Source organism: Fragaria vesca, linkage group LG2 (genome assembly GCF_000184155.1).
Source record: "Fragaria vesca subsp. vesca linkage group LG2, FraVesHawaii_1.0, whole genome shotgun sequence".
Classification (NCBI taxonomy): Eukaryota; Viridiplantae; Streptophyta; class Magnoliopsida; order Rosales; family Rosaceae; genus Fragaria; species Fragaria vesca.
Window position 1 is genome coordinate 2,355,781 of NC_020492.1, and position 18,206 is coordinate 2,373,986.

General features: G+C 41.6%; 3 protein-coding genes across 3 annotated transcripts; 2 read left to right on the forward strand and 1 right to left on the reverse strand.

The window, feature by feature from the left end:
* Window positions 1-3,474: 3,474 nt before the first annotated feature.
* LOC101291496 (protein FAR-RED IMPAIRED RESPONSE 1-like) lies at window positions 3,475-4,254 on the forward strand. Its single transcript, XM_004292026.1, has 2 exons — window positions 3,475-4,026; window positions 4,129-4,254. The coding sequence occupies exons 1-2, from the start codon at window positions 3,475-3,477 to the stop codon at window positions 4,252-4,254; spliced, it is 678 nt and encodes a 225-aa protein (XP_004292074.1).
* A 580-nt stretch (window positions 4,255-4,834) lies between these two features.
* LOC101290998 lies at window positions 4,835-7,554 on the forward strand. Its single transcript, XM_004289679.1, has 6 exons — window positions 4,835-5,246; window positions 5,445-5,622; window positions 5,708-5,848; window positions 6,413-6,533; window positions 6,710-6,844; window positions 6,998-7,554. The coding sequence occupies exons 1-6, from the start codon at window positions 4,838-4,840 to the stop codon at window positions 7,262-7,264; spliced, it is 1,251 nt and encodes a 416-aa protein (XP_004289727.1). The 5' UTR covers window positions 4,835-4,837; the 3' UTR covers window positions 7,265-7,554.
* On the reverse strand, window positions 7,081-15,569 carry LOC101291791 (putative branched-chain-amino-acid aminotransferase 7-like). Its single transcript, XM_004292027.1, has 9 exons — window positions 15,520-15,569; window positions 15,214-15,394; window positions 14,883-15,059; window positions 14,640-14,771; window positions 8,362-8,457; window positions 8,123-8,239; window positions 7,923-8,021; window positions 7,729-7,838; window positions 7,081-7,627 (listed from the first exon to the last, which is right to left on the reverse strand). The coding sequence occupies exons 1-9, from the start codon at window positions 15,567-15,569 to the stop codon at window positions 7,513-7,515; spliced, it is 1,077 nt and encodes a 358-aa protein (XP_004292075.1). The 3' UTR covers window positions 7,081-7,512.
* Window positions 15,570-18,206: the final 2,637 nt, after the last annotated feature.

The window sequence follows — 18,206 nt, forward strand, 5'->3', positions numbered from 1 at the left end:
CATATGGATATATAGGATCTACGGTAAGCAATCGCAATGCTTCCTTCGAGTCATCTACGGATTTGATGACTCTGGGAAAGTCATCATCATGCTTCGAGGCAATAACGACCAATATTACAACCTAACAGTTGAAATTCAGTAACAAAAGTTAAATATACACAATACTTAATCATAAAACTGGCCATAGATATCAATTTGCTGATATCAATTCAAGTTGATTGGCATTTACCTCCATATATTCATCTTGCGTTTCGATTGCTGATATTTGGCTTGTTGAGCTTTCCCGTGAAAAATCTATCTGGGAAACGTCATATTTGTTGCGTCTGAAAATATCAAGTAGATTAGCATCTTCCCGAATATGTTCATCTTGGATTTCATTTGCTGATTTTTGGCTTGTTGAGCTTTCCGCTTTTAAGTTCTTCACATTCGTAACTGGATATCTCTCTTCAAGAGATATTTCATTTAACATAAATCGTGCAAAATCCCCATCATATTGGTCGACCGCCTACAATTAATTAAGCATCCATGTCATAAGCCACAAATAATCAAAATTAGCAGGTACTCCAATCTAGAGATCAATGACGTTGAACTTACATATATACAGGCTGAGATGAAACAATCAGGATGCTTAAGAAAAGTTGCTTCTGTCTCTGCAACCAAGAATATCTAAAAATAAGTAATATAACAACATTAATATACAAAACAATACTACCACCTCTTTCCCCTACAAAACCAATAAGATCAGAGAGGATAGGTAACAATTAACTGTATTAAGGTTAGTTTACCTTTCAAAATACTGATTACACCTTTATAAGTAGAGGTATCTGCATTAGTTTCAGCAATCCGATTAAGATCCGAGTGGAGCGCTCGTCCAGCATTTGATAAATTAACCTTAGGGATGGAATCAAAGGGGATGAAATCAACTACTGACGGTGATTAAAACAATTAAAATTGTGTATGTTCAAAATTGACCCCAACTGGAACTTGGTGTCCTGTATTGAAGCTGGGCATCATTGTTACTAATAGTGGATCAAGTTGGGTTACAACCACCAAGTAATGTTAGTTTATGCACTTGGTGTTGATAGACCTGGATTGATGGAGAGAGAGGGGAAGACTCGTAACGCAAAGATCTCAGAGGAACATGTTATGGAACATATAATATATGAGTATATGCAATTACAGATGGAATGAGGTACCTGGATGTTAAGGGTGACAAGAGTAGCTGGATTATGGCGCCATGCCCAAGTAACATGAGCTATGACAAGGAATAGCAAGAAGTAGTTGGCTTGCTTCTTATACCACTCGTACCAATGGTTAGACCAATGTTCATTCCATTTGGGCTTAGATGGGTCAATACCTGCTAGCGATAAGCACAATATGGAGAGCACAGGAAGCGACACAAAGTATGGTGCACAAGGATATAAACTTAACCCGCAGTCTCCCAAAATGTACGAACAAAACTGCTAAGTTCCGCTGCCCTGTACCGGAAAGCCGAGTCCGGATCCTTGTCAGCACGGGGATTGCAGGTTGCAACGACCCGCCCCTGAGAGCCGGCCATTGCCGGTTTGGGTCTGTACATGAGCAACAACGCACCCAAAACCACACCCGCCGTCACTTTTACAGCAAATCTCCATACAGAGTTTGATTTCGGATAGGAGGTGGTGGATGAATTTGATGATTTCAGGTCCCAAGGTTGAAGCTTTTTGGCAGCTGGACGAGGATGGTACTGCAGAGATATATGAGATTTGTCTTGAGCTTTTACGGTACTGATGAGTTTGAGTGGTTGGGCGGGAAGAAGAAGAGGACGAAGGGGACGGAACTGATTCAGCTTCCACTTGAACGGGCTTGGTTGGAAGAGCAAATTAGTAGCCGCCGTTGCCATCGACAGACTTAGCTTAGGGCTTTTTTTTTCTTTTCTTTCAGAAGGATGGCTATTGCCTATTTACAGTAGAGATTCTGGACCTAAAGCGTGATCCAGTGGGCCAGGCAGGCCCAAAACAAAACTCAAATCTAATATTAGTTATACAAATTAAGACATGAGTCTGAGGTACAAAATCAACATTAGCAGGCTTGACCTGAATTGTAAAAGTAAAATCACCAAAATGTTAAGTTTCGCAAAAGAAATTATCCCACAGCCTCTGTCCTCCGCCGCAACGGTCTTGCCAATCGATTCGAACCCAAACGTCTATGCAGTCACAGTCAGATCTCACTTGCCAAAAAGTAAAACACTAATTCATAGTCTTCGTCGTTGCTGCCTCAACCTCTGATTCCAGACCAACGGCCTCAACACATCGTCGGTCACTATTCGATGGCATCTAATGTAATTTGGGTATATCTTTAGGATTGGATCAGATTTGTTGTAATAACCCATTTACCGAGCTTACGTTGAGTCACTAAAGGATAGTAATTGCACTTGGAAATTTTAAAATGAGTGTTCGGTTTATTTTTGAGATTTTATCAAAAGGGCTAATTCTTCGTTTAAGGCTTTGATATTGAATTACGTATCGACACGAGTTCGAGAGTATATGCATATTATTTTTCGGAACATCAAACTATTTTCTACGAATTTTAGAACTTCGGAAGAGTAAAATAATTATTGAAAAATTAGAAATAGCTCAATATTTATGGACTGTCTGATATGCTCTTCATTAAATTTGAGCCGTCAATTTAAGTATTTAAAAGGCAGGAGAGTCAACACGCAGTTAGACCCTTACCTCGAGTCCGAGACAAGAAACAACTACATTTCTCATTTATTAAAGGGAAATTCTTGTGTACCTTAGGATATGGATACCTTAAATGCATGTCTGCTTGTGATTGGTCCATGTAGATTAAAGACTTGCTAACTGCATGACTGGTCATCTGACTATTATAAAATTTAATTTGAAACAAACTCTCACCGACAACGTCTCTCTCTTCCCTCTCAAACAAAACCCAACTTTATTGAAATTTGACCCCAAAGGGACTCTCTCTCTCTCTCTCTCTCTCTCTCTCTCTCTCTCTCTCTTATCCGTTTGAACGCACGCTCTCTCTGTTCGTCACCTCGATTCAAGAAACTCGCTATCTCAATCCGAATCGATCAAAGAAACTCGTTGATCCTTCTCTCTTCTCAATCTTGTCACACTGTAGGTGAGTTTCCATTTCATTCGGTCTACCACTATCATGAGCAAGGTCTACTTGTATCATGAGCACGGTCCACCAATATCATGACCTTCGTCTCACGCAAAAGTAGACTTTCTGAAAAATGGTTCTTTGAGATCAAACACACTATAACTAGTTGCAGAATTAAGTGGATGTTGCCTCTATTGTTTTTATTGTTTGTTAGATTTTGTTTGGTGAGCAAATATTAATTGAAGCACAGGTACAAAACTTGCCATGGATTCATCCGAGAATCAAGAACAACCTAATTCTAGTTTTGAGGATGTAAAGGTAGACGTCCCAGGATATTGAAGGTTTTCTGTTTCTGATGTTGAAGCCATGACATTCAATACAGTTGATGAGGCAGAGACTTTCTACTCTGCCTATTATGTAGGTGTTGGGTTTGGTATAAAGCAGGGTGACAAAGGTGAGGCTAATGAATTGATTTGCAGGAGGGAGTGGGTTTGCAACAAGGAAGGAACTCGATTAAACAAATCCTTGGGAGAAGAAGAAAGGACTCACTATGCTCGGAGAGAGACAAGAACATCTTGCGAAGCTAAACTGAGGATTTCATACAATGATGCATCCAAAGTTTATGCAGTGAAAGCATTTGTTCCTCAGCATAATCACATGCTAACAACTAGCAACCAAATCCTCTTCATTCGTTCCAATCGACATGTCAAGAAGAATGATTTGGCTCTAATAAATATGATGACAAAGGTGTCAATTAGACACCTTTGTCATGCCTATGAGTATATGGTTGAACAGTCCGGTGGATATAAGACAGTGAGATTTACTGTGAAGGACCTTTATAACAAGCTCAACCAACAACGAAGAACTACCACATTTGAGAGTGATTCTGACGGCACACTTTCGTACTTGAATGCACTGGTAGGAAAAAACCCACACTTCTTTTGCAGATTCACTGTCGATGCGGAAGATAAATTAGTTGACATTTTTTGAAGAGATGGTCATTCATTTGTTGATTATCAGTGTTACAGGGTTGTGCTTATATTCGATAGCACATGCAAAACCAATGTTTACAACATGCCATTAGTTTTGTTTGTTGGGAGGAACAATCATCGGGGCAATATCGTCTTCCGTGCTGCTCTTATCTGAGATGAGACTGTAGAAACATACACTTGGTTGCTTCGTAAATTCTTGCAGTCAATGAACGACAAAATACCAATGGGTGTAATCACATACAGAGACGAGGTCATGCGTAATGCAATTGAAATTGTGATGTGTAACACTCCGGAAAAGAGTAGCTATAGCACCACGACCCTAAGCTAATGAGAAACCAACACGTCCAAAAGACGTGTTGATAACCTATTAACCTAAAGTCCAAGGCGATTTGAAATTTGTTGTTAAAACGTTCCAAGTAAAACAGACTTTTACTTCTCACAAGTACAAACAAAGTTTAAAGATAAAATGCGGAAGGTGCTAAACCAAAAGGCCAACAACTTTTAAAATCAAGCGAAAACACCCAAGTTAACTAGAACAATATATACAAGGTAATTCGCTCAGATGGTAAATCCGATTTTAGCAGTAGACAAATGTATTGGCGATACTAATATACTATCGGTGACTAAATTTCAAACTTGTAACTTTCGTCAATGTTCATATAGAGAAGCTAATTTTGTAGGTACAAAATTGCACCCATATATAAACAGTGTGACAAAATGCCCAACTCATGGCAGGCATGGCATCTCGAGACCATTCTCACTTGCCAAGCCAAACAAAGAAACTCCCTCTCTTCTTCCCTCTCCTCTCCCTCCTCCTCTTCGTCTCCATCTTCGCCGTCCTCTCCTCCATCAGAACCACCTCCTCCGCTCCTTCCCAGCCTCGCAACTCCCTCGAGTTCATCAAACCCCCCGGATCCGACCCGGCCCGGTCATGCGACTACTCCGACGGAGCCTGGATCTACGACCCGAACGCGTCTCCCAAGTACGACCACACCTGCAAGGAGATCTTCAAGGGCTGGAATTGCATTTCCGGCAACAAGTCCAACGGCCGTGAACTCACCAAGTGGCGGTGGAAGCCTAACGGCTGTGATCTCCCGACGTTTGATCCCGTTAGGTTTCTCCATATGTACAGAAACACCAGCATTGGTACTACTTTCTCTCTCCTTAACAAACTTTTCAATTTTGAATTGAATCAATTTTGAAGCTTCAGTGTTCTTAGTGTACTTAGTGGTGTTTGATTGTTATGGAAGTTTTTTGAAGTCGAAATCGGATATGATACATTTAGCTTAGGTGTATTGGAATTCGGTGTTGAATGTAAGAATTTGTGACTATTCTACAGTGCAGGGTTTATTGGTGATTCCTTGAACCGGAATATGTTTGTTGCGCTGTTCTGTTCGTTGAAACGAGTGTCGAGTGAGGTGAAGAAGTGGCGGCCGTTTGGTGCTGACCGGGGGTTTACATTTCTTCAGTACAATGTGACGCTGGCCTATCATCGGACAAATCTTTTGGCTCGTTACGGTAGGTAAGCTACGTTTCCAATTGTTTGGTGGTTACGTGTTGTGGATGTTGAGCTCCAGATTTTCATCTAGAGTTTCTCTTTGATGCAGGTGGTCGGCCAATGCTAATGGCGGCGTGCTGGAATCTCTTGGATATAAAGAGGGTTATAGAGTTGATGTTGACATTCCAGCAGACACATGGGCAGAGTCTCTCAGCTTTCATGACATTCTGATCTTCAACACAGGACACTGGTAATCGGTTTCCTTCTAACATGCCGGTTCTATAAATGTTGCAAATACATTTAGAACTTCATAAAGATTGTTCTTTTACTTATCTCTTTATCTCTGGATACAAGCATATCTTGCATATCGGCCTTAGTGGTACTTTGCTGATACTTTTGTTGTTGCGAGTACAATAAATATTTGTATCGACGTCAGAGATTTCTAGTTATTTGTGTCGTAGTCAGGGATCACAATACTAGTTTTCTATCAAAAATCATGAATGCATGATGCGATTTCTTACTAACATTGTGAGTGAGAATCTTTTTGATGCAGGAAAACATGTAATACATAAAAGCAAACATTTAACAATCTGTGATCTCCTTGGAGTTTGTTGGTTTTCCCATGAAGTGTACCAGGGATATAAATAGTTAAATGCACTTGTATAAACCAATCTGTGTTCAAAAGGCTATAAATATGCCGTTTAAATAGAAAAACCATTAAAAAGAAATTTGAAAATGATCAAATTAGGATCTTGTACTTACGCCTCGCTAATATGGCTGGACTGTTCATTTGAATTTCAGTCTTTGTGAACAGGTGGTGGGCTCCTGCAAAGTTCGACCCTATAAACTCGCCTTTGCTTTTCTTTGAAAATGGTCAGCCTGTGGTTCCTCCGGTACTTCCTGATGTTGGCTTTGATATGGTTTTGAAACACATGGTATAGCAACTTTTAAGATGAAAAGCTTAGTCCTTTTACCAAGTGGAAGTATTCTAGTGATCATGTTTCTAAAATACTATCAAGATGGGCAGCAAAAATATGTTGTGTATATGGTACTAAAGTACAATAAATGCGATTTCATTGTGCAGTATGTATTAAGAGTGTGTTCCTTGTAGGTAATGTTTGTGGAGAAGAGAATGAAGCCTGGTGCAATCAAATTCTTTCGTACTCAATCACCTAGACATTTTGAAGGAGGAGACTGGAACCAAGGTGGTTCTTGTAACCGGCAAAACCCTTTATTGCCAGAGCAGGTGAGTCACATGACATTATCATGAACCGGTTGTACGCTTCATTCACTTTATGCTTGTATCTGAGCACAAAGCCCTCCTATGTTCTTTGTGTAGTTACAAATTCTTGTATGCAACATCAAGGTAAATCTCTAAAGTCGTGGTTTGATTTTTCAGGTTGAAGAACTCTTCTCATTGAAGAATAATGGAACAAATGTGGAGGCACGACTCGTGAATCAACACCTTTACAAGTTCCTTCAGGAGTCGGGCTTACATATTTTGGACATAACCCACCTGAGTGAGTTCAGAGCAGATGCCCATCCATCCGCAGCTGGTGGGAAGAAGCATGATGATTGTATGCACTGGTGCTTACCAGGTTTAACAGATACTTGGAATGACTTGTTCATAGCGCAGTTAAACAATGTCAAATTTAGAACAAAATAAATCTTGTGTTGAGATTTTTCAGTTCTTTTTGCAATGCTCGGTAATTCTCCTACACAAGTCATTGATTTTTCTCTTAGTTCCAGAGTAAGCTTCAAATTAAGTACTTAACCATTTATTAATGAACTGAAGGTAACTCCTACTTCCGGTCAAAAGCCAAAGTTTGAATTACAATCTTGTTTGGTGAAAATCAGGATCAAACATTTTGGATCCGGTGCAACATATTAATACAAGAATATAGGAGGAGAAACTCAGTTGACCTCCAGGGTCCATCCCTTCTTGTCCTCCAGACGACCAGTTTGGATTCCTGATAGCGTTTCATACAGCTTCTGGGACAGTGCTTCCTTTCCTGTTCGAAATTCCACCCTGCAAATTGGCAAGTGAGAACAAATTAAATCTTCGGAAATTCGTTAAACAGCTGAGGCTGTTGCTGTGTTACTTCTTGTTACATGAAATGTTTCTTCTACCTTTTGGTCAGATAAGATACAGCGCCAATAGGGTTGACAGTTACAGCAGTTCCAGTGCAGAAAGCTTCAGCTTGGAGCAGATCCTCGAGTGGGATTACGCGCTCCTCCACCTTTCAGATATAATTGTGAGAAGTTGAGAAAATAACGTCTGAATTGTACAATTTCACCTCATTGACTGAGAAATGAAAATTCACCTGGTAACCAAAATCAAGGGCAATTTCCATTATGCTTTTACGAGTAACTCCAGGCAGAACAGTTCCATTGATTAATGCTGGAGTAGAGACAACATTACCCTGCAACAAATTGAAGTGTAATTACATGCTTAAATTCGGTATGTTTTGACCATATGATCAGTTAAAAGGTACAGATATATTGTGGTATTACGGACTATTACCTTCAGGATGAAAATGTTAGCTGTTGAAATCTCCTCAATGTTTTTACCAGTTACAGAATCTAGGAATAAGACATCAGAGAACCCTTTGGCCCTTGCTTCCTTTTGTGCCTTGTAAACCTATAAAGCAAAACAAGTGCTCTAAATATGTCGAAGTGCTTTCTTCTACGCTCACGTATGTCTCGAGCATTATACAGACCAGCTAGAAATTTATATGTAACCAATTAGTCATGTGTGCTTACAGGTGCGTAATTGGTGATGGACTTGACACCTCCAGCTCCACCAGTTGTAGCTCTGCGGAGTTTATCCTCAACGTACAAATTGAGGGCTGCCCTCCCCTATGATAATAAATTACATACTGATGTTAAACGACCATACCAAAATTACAATTATTAATGTGTCAATTTAGTCGATAATGTATATCAAACTAACCTCCTCTGTTATGTGCAGTTTTGAAGAGATGACGGATATATGCATGTAAGGGAGCCAAATATCACGAGCTTCCTTTTTCCTAAGCTTTTCGTGCGGCCTTAGCACTTCCCTTATGCTAAGTCAGCCTTACTCACGCAAACATTTTGGCTAGAACACTCAAACGAAGGGAGAAGATCTTTGAAAGAGAGAACTTGTATTAAGCTTTAAGAGAACTTTACAAAGCTTTACAAGTGAGCTTGAATGTTATCCAACTCTCTATGCCTCAAATGGGAGGGGTGCTTCCCTATTTATAGGCATCCTCCCCCCTTGCCTAAGTTTCTAGATAATTCTAGGACATTTACAAGTATAGAGGTTTCTAGAGTTTTCTATACAACTCTAAGGGTTGCCTTGAGTATTCTAGAGACTTCCGGAGTAGCCTTGAGCCTTTAGCCTCTCTAAGGTTCTAGAGAGTTCCGGAGTGTCCTAGAGACTCTCTAAGGTTCTAGAGAGTTCTAGAGTTGTCCGAATGCTTCCCGATCCTTCCGGATGCTTCCAAGACCTTCCATAATATTCCGGATGCTTCTAGAATTCTTTTGTGCTCTCCAAAACCTTCCTTGAGCCATGCTTGAATCAAAATGCTCAAGGAAACTCCTTGTTAATTTGGAGGGGTGTGACATTCTCCCCCACCTAAGCATGCGATGCCCTCATCGCGCCTTCGTTGTAGCGCTGGATCTTGTCCTTGAATTGCCAAAGTATATCCTCGGATTCCCAGCTGGCTTCCGTATCGGGCAGACCTCTTCACTTGATGAGGTACTCTTTATAACTTGGCACGCCTCGACGACAGATGACTTGGTCTGCGAGTATCTCATCTACTTCTTTGTCGAAAGAAGTGACAACCGCTGTTGGTGCCCGATGAGAAACTCCCCTTGATGGGTCTTCCTTGTCGTCATGAAAAGGCTTTAACATGCTCACGTGGAAGACCGGATGAATTTTCAACTTGGGCAGGAGGTGAAGCTTATATGAAACTTTGCCGATGCGTTTGATAACCTCAAACGACCCTTCGTACTTGCGTACCAAGCCCTTATGCACCTTCCTAAGGGACTTGAATTGTTGCGGCAAGAGTTTCACAAGTACAAGGTCGCATTCCTTGAATTCCACGTGCCTCATCTTCTTGTCCGCCCACTTCTTCATTCTAGTAGTAGCCTTATGTAAAGCCGCTCGAGCTAACTCCGTTTGCTCATGCCATGACTTGGCAAACTTGAACGCGGCTGAGCTCTTCCCTTCGTAGTGAGTGGCAAGAGATAGAGAGGTTATCGGCTGCTGTCCTAGGACGATTTCAAAAGGACTCTTATTGGTGGCTTCGCTTTGTTGCAAGTTATAAGAAAACTGTGCAATGTCAAAAAGCTTAGCCCAGTCCTTTTGGTTGGCACTCACGTAGTGCCGCAAGTACAACTCCAAAAGAGCATTGACGCGCTCCGTCTGACCGTCGCTTTGTGGATGGAAGCTTGTTGAAAAGTTCAAGTCTGACCCAAGCATCTTGAACAGCTCCGTCCAAAATCTCCCGGTGAAGCGTGGGTCTCGGTCGCTGACAATATTCTTCGGAACTCCCCAAAGTTTGACTACATTGCATAGGAATAGCCTCGCTGTTTCCTCCGCGGTGCAATCAGCTGATGCGGCCATTAAAATTGCATACTTGCTGAATCGATCCACCACGACTATGATGCTTCCAAACCCTTCGGACTTTAGTAGACAAGTGATGAAATCCATAGAGACGCTTTCCCATGGTCTCTCGGGAATGGGTAAGGGGTCAAGCAAGCCCCCCGGCTGCTGTTGTACCACCTTATCTTGTTGACAAACAAGACATGTCCTCACGTACTCTTCGACCCCGTCTCGCATCCTTGGCCAATAGTAGGTGGACTTTAAGAGGGCAAGTGTGCGCCTTATACCAGGGTGGCTGGCCCATAAGGAATCATGACATTCCTTAATTAGCTCCCTCCTTAAGTTGGCCCACTTCGGTACATAGATGTGGCGACCCTTGGTGTAGAGAAGGTCTTCATTTAACCAAAACCTTCGCGTTTTGCCTTCCCTTATTAAGGCAATGATGCTTTGAGCTTGTGGATCCGCCTTGATTCATTCTTTGATCTTGCTCAATAGAGGGCTAGTGACTTGGGAGATACTTGCAAACTCCGCCTTTCGGCTTAAGGCGTCGACTACCACGTTCACCCTTCCCGGTTTATACTCCATGACATAGTCAAATTCGGTCAGGAAGTCTTGCCATCTAGTTTGCTTCGGACTTAGCTTTTTTTGTGTTTGGAAGTAGCTTGTTGCAACATTGTCGGTCATGATAACGAACCTTGTCCCAAGCAAGTAGTGTCGCCACACTCTAAGATAATGGATGATGGCAGTCATCTCCTTCTCTTGCATCGTGTAGCGTCGCTCTGTTTCGTTAAGCTTCCAACTCTCATAAGCAATCGGATGCCCCTCTTGCATGAGTACATCACCAATAGCAAAGTCAGAAGCATCGGTGTGTACCTCGTATGGCTTGGTGTGGTCGGGTAAGCTGATTACGGGCTCCTCCCATATAGCCTTCTTCAAGTCTTCAAAGGCCTCTTGACACTTCGTTGTCCAATCCCACGTCTTGTTTTTCTTGAGAAGGTCGGTTAATGGAGTGGCCCTCGCCGAATAGCCCTCGATGAAGCAGTGGTAGTAGTTCACTAGCCCAAGAAAAGATCTCAACTCGTGTACCTTGGTGGGTGGCTCCCATTCTTGGATGGCATGGACCTTGCAATCCTCCATCATTAGCTTGCCGTCCTTGATCTTGTGTCCCAAGAACAGCACCTTCGGCTTAGCAAAGGAGCACTTCTCATTTTTGATGTATAGCTCGTTCTCCCGTAGCACCTTGAACACTTCCCTCAAGTGCTCTATATGCTCCTCTAAGGTCTTGCTATACACCACTGTGTCGTCCAAGTAGACGACCACGAACCGATCAAGGTAGGGGTGGAATAACTTGTTCATCAAGGTGCAGAACGTTGCCGGTGTATTAGTTAGACCAAAAGGCATAACCAAAAACTAGTAAGACCCATACCTTGTGACACATACGGTCTTCGGTTCATCTCCCTCGGCCATGCACACTTGATAATATCCCGAACAGAGGTCTAACTTTGAGAAGTAGCATGCATGACCCAACTGGTCGAATAGATCGGCAATAAGAGGAATGGGGTATTTGTTCTTTACCGTGATTTTGTTGAGCGCCCTATAGTCGATGCACATGCGTAGAGAGCCATCACTCTTCTTTTGGAACAATACCGGGGCACCAAACGGGGCCTTTGAATGTCTAATGAATCCGGCATCTAAAAGCTCTTTCAGTTGCCTCCTTAGCTCCGCTAACTCGGGGAGGCGCCATGCGATAAGTGCCCATGACGGGTGGTTTGGTACCTAGTTCTAGCTCTATCTCATGGTCTATTTCTCTCCTTGGGGGTAGTTTCTTGGGAAGCTCGGATGGTGAAACATCTTTGAACTCCTCGAGAACTGTTGCTACCTCCTTGGGCATGTCATCTTGGGGTCTTGGCCAATCATCGTCGAACTCGCTAAGGATGGCCAAGTAGCTCTCTTCTTCCCCTTGATGCCTTTCTTGAATTGTAATGCTGACAACTCCTTCAAGTCTTGTTTTGTGCCTCTAGTTGTTGGCACTACACAAGCTTTGTCTCCTTTTGTGATGCACAAGCTATTGGCAATGGCACCGGGATTGCCTTGACTTGATCGTGGAATTCCAACCCCAGGACGACGTTGAAGTCATCCATTGGAACAATCAAGAAGTCTAAGTTCCCACACCATGCTCCCACGCTGGTCTTGACTCCTTGAACTACACCATGACTGGGTCGAGCTGGTGAATTGACCGCTTTGATGGAGCCCCCTCCATTGTTTCCCTTAAGTCCTAGCCTTTGGGCCTCCTCAACTGCGATGAAATTGTGGGTTTCACCGGTGTCGAGCATTGTTGTCGTTGGCTTTCCACCTATAGTGACATCAACAAAGAGTAAACCTTTGGCTTGGACCTTGGGTGTGGATCAGATCACATTTAACAGCTGCATAGACCCCATGTGTGCACCATCATTGTCACCCTCGGCTTCCGTCTCGCTTTGATGACTTCCTAAGAGTGCGCTTAGAGCTCTCTTTTGTGGGCAATCTCTAGCCCAATGCGGACCATCGCAAAAGAAACATTTGTTATTGTTGGGCTTACTCGAGCTCCTTGTCTCCTTTTGCTTGCTCTTATCCTTGCTCCTTGCCGAGTAGTTGTCTTGACGGGGCTCATTTTGCATTGGCTTTTGTCTCCCCCACCTTTGGCATAGCTACTCTTCTTTTCCTTCGGTTTGCCTGTGGACTCCTTTGGACTAGTGTAGTCGATTAGGCTTTCGGCCATAGCTATGGTGGTAGCAAGGTCTTGCACCCCACGTCGCTTTAGCTCGGTCTTAGCCCATGGTTGGAGACCATCCATAAAATTGAAGAGAGCATCCTTATCGGGTAAATCGGGAATCTCAAGCACTAGGTTGGTAAAGTCCTTAATATAATCATGAATAGACCCTGAGTGCTTGAGCCTTCGCAAGCGAGCTCTTGCCTCATCCTCGGCATTCTCCGGATAAAATTGTCTTTTAAGCTCCTTTGTAAAGTCATCAAAGGTAGCAATGGTGCACGTACCTTTTTCGACATCTCCTCGCCTTCTCCTCCACCATAACATGACAGTGTCGGTGAGGTAGAGAGCCGCGGTCCTAATCTTGGTGTCCTCCTCGGTGATGCCTACGGCTCCAAAATATTGGACTAGCCCCCATAAGAAGTTATCCACTTCACAAGCGTTGCGCGATCTCCCGAAACTCTTCGGCTTTGGCACCTCGATGCGCTTAGCCTCCATAATACCGCTGGTGCCGGCTCCCGTAGCCAATGCACGTTTGCATAGGACCAAGTCCCCATGCATCTCCTCCATGCGTGCAAACGTGTCATTCAACTCCTTTTCGTGGACTTGACGCATTTTGGCGAGTTCCCCCATGAACTCCTCGTGAATCTTTGCCATCTCGCCCCGCAAGGACTCCTCTAGCTGGGCCAACATGCCCTTGATCGCAGCATCCTCCGCCTCTAAGCCGTCTACCCGTTGGCTTAGATCATCCACTTGAGCCTCCATGCCACTCATGCCCTCCTCCACCTGAGATAGGCGTGAGTCGAAAGCATAGATCATGTCCTTAGACCGTTCCCGCCTTGGAACGACAGGGTCGTCGACTTGTTCTTCGCGACCTCTCCTTTGCGTAACTTCCTCGGAAGGGTTGGATCTTGATGCACCTTTGGTAGCGCCGTGCTTTACCATTCTGTCGAGCGAGGTTCCGATCGAACTTTTGCTCTGATACCAACTGTCACGAACTTCCTTTTTCCTAAGTTTCTTGTGCGGCCTTAACACTTCCCTTATGCTAAGTCAGCCTTACTCACGTAAACACTTTAGCTAGAACACTCAAACGAAGAGAGAAGATCTTTGAAAGAGAGAACTTGTATTAAACTTTAAGAGAACTTTATAAAGCTTTACAAGTGAGATTGAATGCTATCCAACTCTCTATACCTCAAATGGGAGGGGTGCTTCCCTATTTATAGGCATCCTCCCCCCTTGCCTAAGTTTCTAGATAATTCTAGGACATTTACAAGTATAGAAGTTTTTAGAGTTTTCTATACAACTCTAAGGGTTGCCTTGAGTATTCTAGAGACTTCCGGAGTAGCCTTGAGCCTTTAGCCTCTCTAAAGTTCTAGAGAGTTCCGGAGTGTCCTAAAGACTCTCTAAGGTTCTAGAGAGTTCTAGAGTTGTCCGAATGCTTCCCGATCCTTCCGGATGCTTCCAAGACATTCCATAATATTCCGGATGCTTCTAGAATGCTTTTGTGCTCTCCAAAACCTTCCTTGGGCCATGCTTGCATCAAAATGCTCAAGGAAACTCCTTGTTAATTTGGCGGGTTGTGACACAAAGGTTACATATATAACTAAACATGTCTGGAAAAATTAACTACATGTTTTATTCAGACTGTTAGTTTTAATGGTCTGGCTAAGCTAACCAATCGATCAATTAGTTGAAAGCTCTTGCCTTGTGAAATATACCAACTGGACAAGCATATATCAGCAATGTGTACTCTGGTGCCGGCCCCACGCCAAGAACAGATCCGGTTCCCATGAGCAAAGGCCTAATATAAAGTGCCCCTTTTCCTGGAGGTGGCACCTGTTGTTCACCAGACAACATATATGATCAAAGAAACATTCAAAAAAATTCTGTGACATTATAAAATAGGATCAACAAAATATGTAACTAAGAATATAAATACAGTAGTACCCAACGTTTGTTGGCAATGACTGTTTGTTTCACAGCATCAATAAATTGCTCAATAGATGGAGATGGCATGCACAACCTCTCTGCACCCATCTTCATTCTTAAAGCATTCTCTTTTGGCCGGAATAGCATAATACGACCATCTTCAGTTCTGGTCGCCTTAAGACCTTCGAATAAACCCTGAAAGACAAGTATAGGTGTCACGCTAACTTATGTAGTACTGTGTTAGACAAACTAATAGTACGTAGTGTAGGACCCCTAACAAGCTTAAAAAATGTGACAACAATGTATGTATATAGTATAATTACTCGAGCAAGTTAAAATGCTTACTTACCTGTCCGTAATTCAAGATTCCAGCAAACGGGCAAAGCTCAATATTTCCATGGGGAATGAGATATCCTTGTGAAAATTCATCTCCGTCGTTGCATTTCATGGTGTAGATGTAATCAGTTGGGGTTACTTTAAACGAAAGGTCATCCCAGTTGACACCATCAGCATACTTTCCACCATCAGCACTGACGGTAAAAAAAAAATTTAGAAAGGTGCATCGTGCATGGATGTTGGAACTGTAAGTGGTATCGTACGTGGTACTCCATGTAACAAAAAGCTAATTACTTAAAGAAAGATTAAGATTTATTACCTGTGTTTGGTAGATATTTCAGAGGATACCTGCAAATCTGAAGCAGGCATAGCTGCAAATTCAATTATCGCTGCATGCAAATAGACGGTTGAACAATAACATCAATCAGTATTTCGATTTACAAATTATATTAAGCATTTGGACCAAGTTGAGTTTGGGGCTCTATAGTTCTTCAGAATGAACAGAAGTAAAACAAATTAATCAAAGATAATTGTGATTGTCTCTTCAATAAAAATTGAACCAGGTTCAATATTAGCTAGCTGGATTTAGACATGCATGTCTTCAACGAAAGACTTAGAGAGAATTTGACATATATACCTGAGAATATTATAGCAGCCGGAGACTGCTACCAAAATACTCGACTCTTTGCGAGTTTCATATACTACACTGGCTACTGCTATATATATAAACCGATACAGATCGATCCATCTTATATAGGAAGAAAAATGTACGTACGTTTAACCAATCATTTGGCCATTGCCACATGCTTCTTTTAGTTCTTTACTTGATTCCGTTGCAGCATTTGTTATAAGTAACTAGCTATGAAACAGACACGATGCTAACAGATTTTTCATATAAAGTATATAATAAAAGATTTAACCAGAATAATCGCCCCATATGTCGAATTGGTTAGAGTTTAGGTGTGGTCAATGGTGGAGCCAGGATTAGATATAAAGGGGGGCAAACTTACAAAGTAAAAAAACATAGAATTTGAAAATTCAATAACTTTACGTTTTTGAATACAATATCAAAAGAAATTTACTTTTGTATTTTGCACATCATAGTTGCTAAATTGAAGAAAATATATATATATGTATATATATATGAAATTTGGAATTCATACTATATAGAGAAATAAGTTCATTATGGAATTGATTGTGGATTATAGTATATATATGGCAAGAGTTGATTATAAGGTAGGAGAAATAAGTTGGATAAATTAAACTTAATAACAATATAAATGGTGTTTATGGTTTAATAGGAAAGGAATGGGGCCAAACTCATAAATTACAAAGCTTTTACTTCTAATTATATCAAATTTCTTAATCACAACTGCATAATACACAAGTTGAATAAAATTAAGGGGGGTGCCATGGCATCCCTTGGCCTCAATGTAGTTCCGCTTATGGGTGTGGTATATCCTTATATTATTGAAGATTAAATCTCAATCTATTCTTAATAGCTAAAGTGGAGGAGACATTTTTACATATGACCTATTGACGCAAATTAGTCTCTGATCAAATAAGCCTTTGCGGATACCATGCTCATCTCTCTCTCTCTCTGACCAAAGTAATTAAACATGCCGACATAAACATTAATGTGATATTTTTCGATAGGAAAACATTGTCTTCGTCTGGTGTTGATATTTTTCACGTACGTGCTCTTTCTTAGTTATAAGCAGTGGACAGTACCTCCCATACATTATTTCGAAGGTGACACAAGACCCACTAACATGTGACTACGGGAAGTTTTCAACATCAACGTACAGGCAAACAAATCAAGATATCAAACTCGAGACCACCTTTAAATATTTGGTAGGGCAATATAATCAAGTGGAGCAATCTAATCTCAGAAGAGATCTGCCGGTACATGTTCTTATACCTATGGCCATACGTTTCAAGCCAAAACAGAATTTCAAACAAATCGAAATTATTCAGAGCCAAGTTTGAAATTCCAAGAGGGAGCTAGTAGGTACACTCAAGTTTGAACTTCTGGGGTTCAATATTCGTACTCTAACGTCCAATTGAGTTGGTAATTAACCACGGCAGTTCCAGTGCAGAAAGCTTCATCAGCTTTAAGTAAATCCCCCACTGGGAATCTGGGATCACACGCTCGATCCTCCACCTGTTTGAAATTAAAGGGAAAATTTTACAAACAGTACATATTGTTTGCTCAATGGAACTTTTAGATCAACTGGTAACCAAAATCACGGACAATGTCAATGATGCTTTTACGGGTTGTTCCAGGGAGGATAGTTCCAAGTTTCAATAATATTGTTGGAGTTGATAGAACATTACCCTACAAGTACATCAAAAATGCATATTTATAAAGCAATATACATGCAGAAACACTATATAAACCCTAAGAATTAACAACTAGCCGGAAATACCTTCATAATGAAAATAATTATAGCTACTGCAATCTCCTCAACGTTTATCAGTTTCTGAAAATAATTAAATACGCAAATAGATGGATTTGTTTTCGTTTTTGTTTTCTCTTATTTGTTGCTATTAGAAAACCAAAAAATTTAGAGAAAATTACATAGTAGCACATGACCAAATTTAGAATAACAAAAACCCCACTTCTAATAATTTTCTAACAAATTACTACATGAGCCTCGGGCCCATGGTCCATGGCACCAGGCCTGATCCACAAACGCGTTTGCAAATAACCAAAAAACCATAGCGTTTCTTTTAATTACATGGATGCCACTACGCATAAAGGATCCGAAATTCCCAATTTTGGTTCAGTAGCTAACACAGCGTCTCCTTCCTTCCGTCTCCTCTCACCGTGCCTAGGGTTTTCTCGCCTTCATCTTCTTCAACCTCTCTCTGCAATTCCTCTGGTAAGTGATGCTACTGCTCTTCTTTCTTTCTCTGCTACTGTTCTGGTTCAATTTCTTTTATCGCCTTCTCATCTCACTGAAATTCCCAATTCTGGCTCAGTAGCAAACGCAGTGTCTCCTT

Excerpts from the sequence above, each read along its gene's own strand:
- LOC101291496 (XM_004292026.1), top strand. The coding sequence starts at position 3,475 with ATGACATTCAATACAGTTGATGAGGCAGAGACTTTCTACTCTGCCTAT. Across the intron at positions 4,027-4,128 it reads TTTCGTACTTGAATGCACTG|TGTTACAGGGTTGTGCTTAT; the intron begins GTAGGAAAAAAC and ends GTTGATTATCAG.
- LOC101290998 (XM_004289679.1), top strand. The coding sequence starts at position 4,838 with ATGGCATCTCGAGACCATTCTCACTTGCCAAGCCAAACAAAGAAACTC. Across the intron at positions 5,247-5,444 it reads GTACAGAAACACCAGCATTG|GGTTTATTGGTGATTCCTTG; the intron begins GTACTACTTTCT and ends TCTACAGTGCAG. Across the intron at positions 6,845-6,997 it reads ACCCTTTATTGCCAGAGCAG|GTTGAAGAACTCTTCTCATT; the intron begins GTGAGTCACATG and ends TTGATTTTTCAG.
- LOC101291791 (XM_004292027.1), bottom strand. The coding sequence starts at position 15,569 with ATGCCTGCTTCAGATTTGCAGGTATCCTCTGAAATATCTACCAAACAC. Across the intron at positions 14,772-14,882 it reads TCATTGCCAACAAACGTTGG|GTGCCACCTCCAGGAAAAGG; the intron begins GTACTACTGTAT and ends GGTGAACAACAG. Across the intron at positions 8,022-8,122 it reads CTAACATTTTCATCCTGAAG|GGTAATGTTGTCTCTACTCC; the intron begins GTAATAGTCCGT and ends AATTTGTTGCAG.